General features: G+C 42.4%; 1 protein-coding gene across 1 annotated transcript; it reads right to left on the reverse strand.

Annotated features, from left to right (window-relative positions):
* Positions 1-6: 6 nt before the first annotated feature.
* LOC104775366 (auxin-induced protein 15A-like) lies at positions 7-341 on the reverse strand. The gene has a single exon (XM_010499475.1). It carries the CDS (start codon positions 339-341, stop codon positions 15-17), a length of 327 nt encoding a protein of 108 aa, XP_010497777.1. The 3' UTR covers positions 7-14.
* Between the last annotated feature and the right edge of the window lie 6 nt (positions 342-347).

Raw genomic sequence — 347 nt, forward strand, 5'->3', positions numbered from 1 at the left:
GAACTTTTGAGATCTCATCGGATCATAGAAGTCAGATCTTGAAAGAAGAGTTCGTCACAAGGAATGGTGAGACCCATGTCATGATCAAAACCAAACTCTTCCTCAGCTCTTCTAAGGAGACATTGGAAATCAAGATTGGTCAAGAAGGAGATAGGAACTATGTATCTGCTCCTGTTGTTTCCTACGTAGACAGGGAAGTGTCCCTTTGGTACATCAAGCGGGAGATCACCTTCTTCATATCCTCCTCCTCCGTTCTTCTTACCCAAGCTTGAACATCTCTTCAGAATCTGCCTAAGCATTGCTGTTTGAGCGAGTTTTGTAGATTTCTTGAGGATAGCCATTTTTTT

The sequence above is a fragment of the Camelina sativa genome, unplaced genomic scaffold (assembly GCF_000633955.1).
Source record: "Camelina sativa cultivar DH55 unplaced genomic scaffold, Cs unpScaffold12973, whole genome shotgun sequence".
Lineage (NCBI taxonomy): Eukaryota > Viridiplantae > Streptophyta > Magnoliopsida > Brassicales > Brassicaceae > Camelina > Camelina sativa.

Bases quoted from the DNA above. Each gene is read 5' to 3' on its own strand.
- LOC104775366 (XM_010499475.1), bottom strand. From the start codon at position 341: ATGGCTATCCTCAAGAAATCTACAAAACTCGCTCAAACAGCAATGCTT.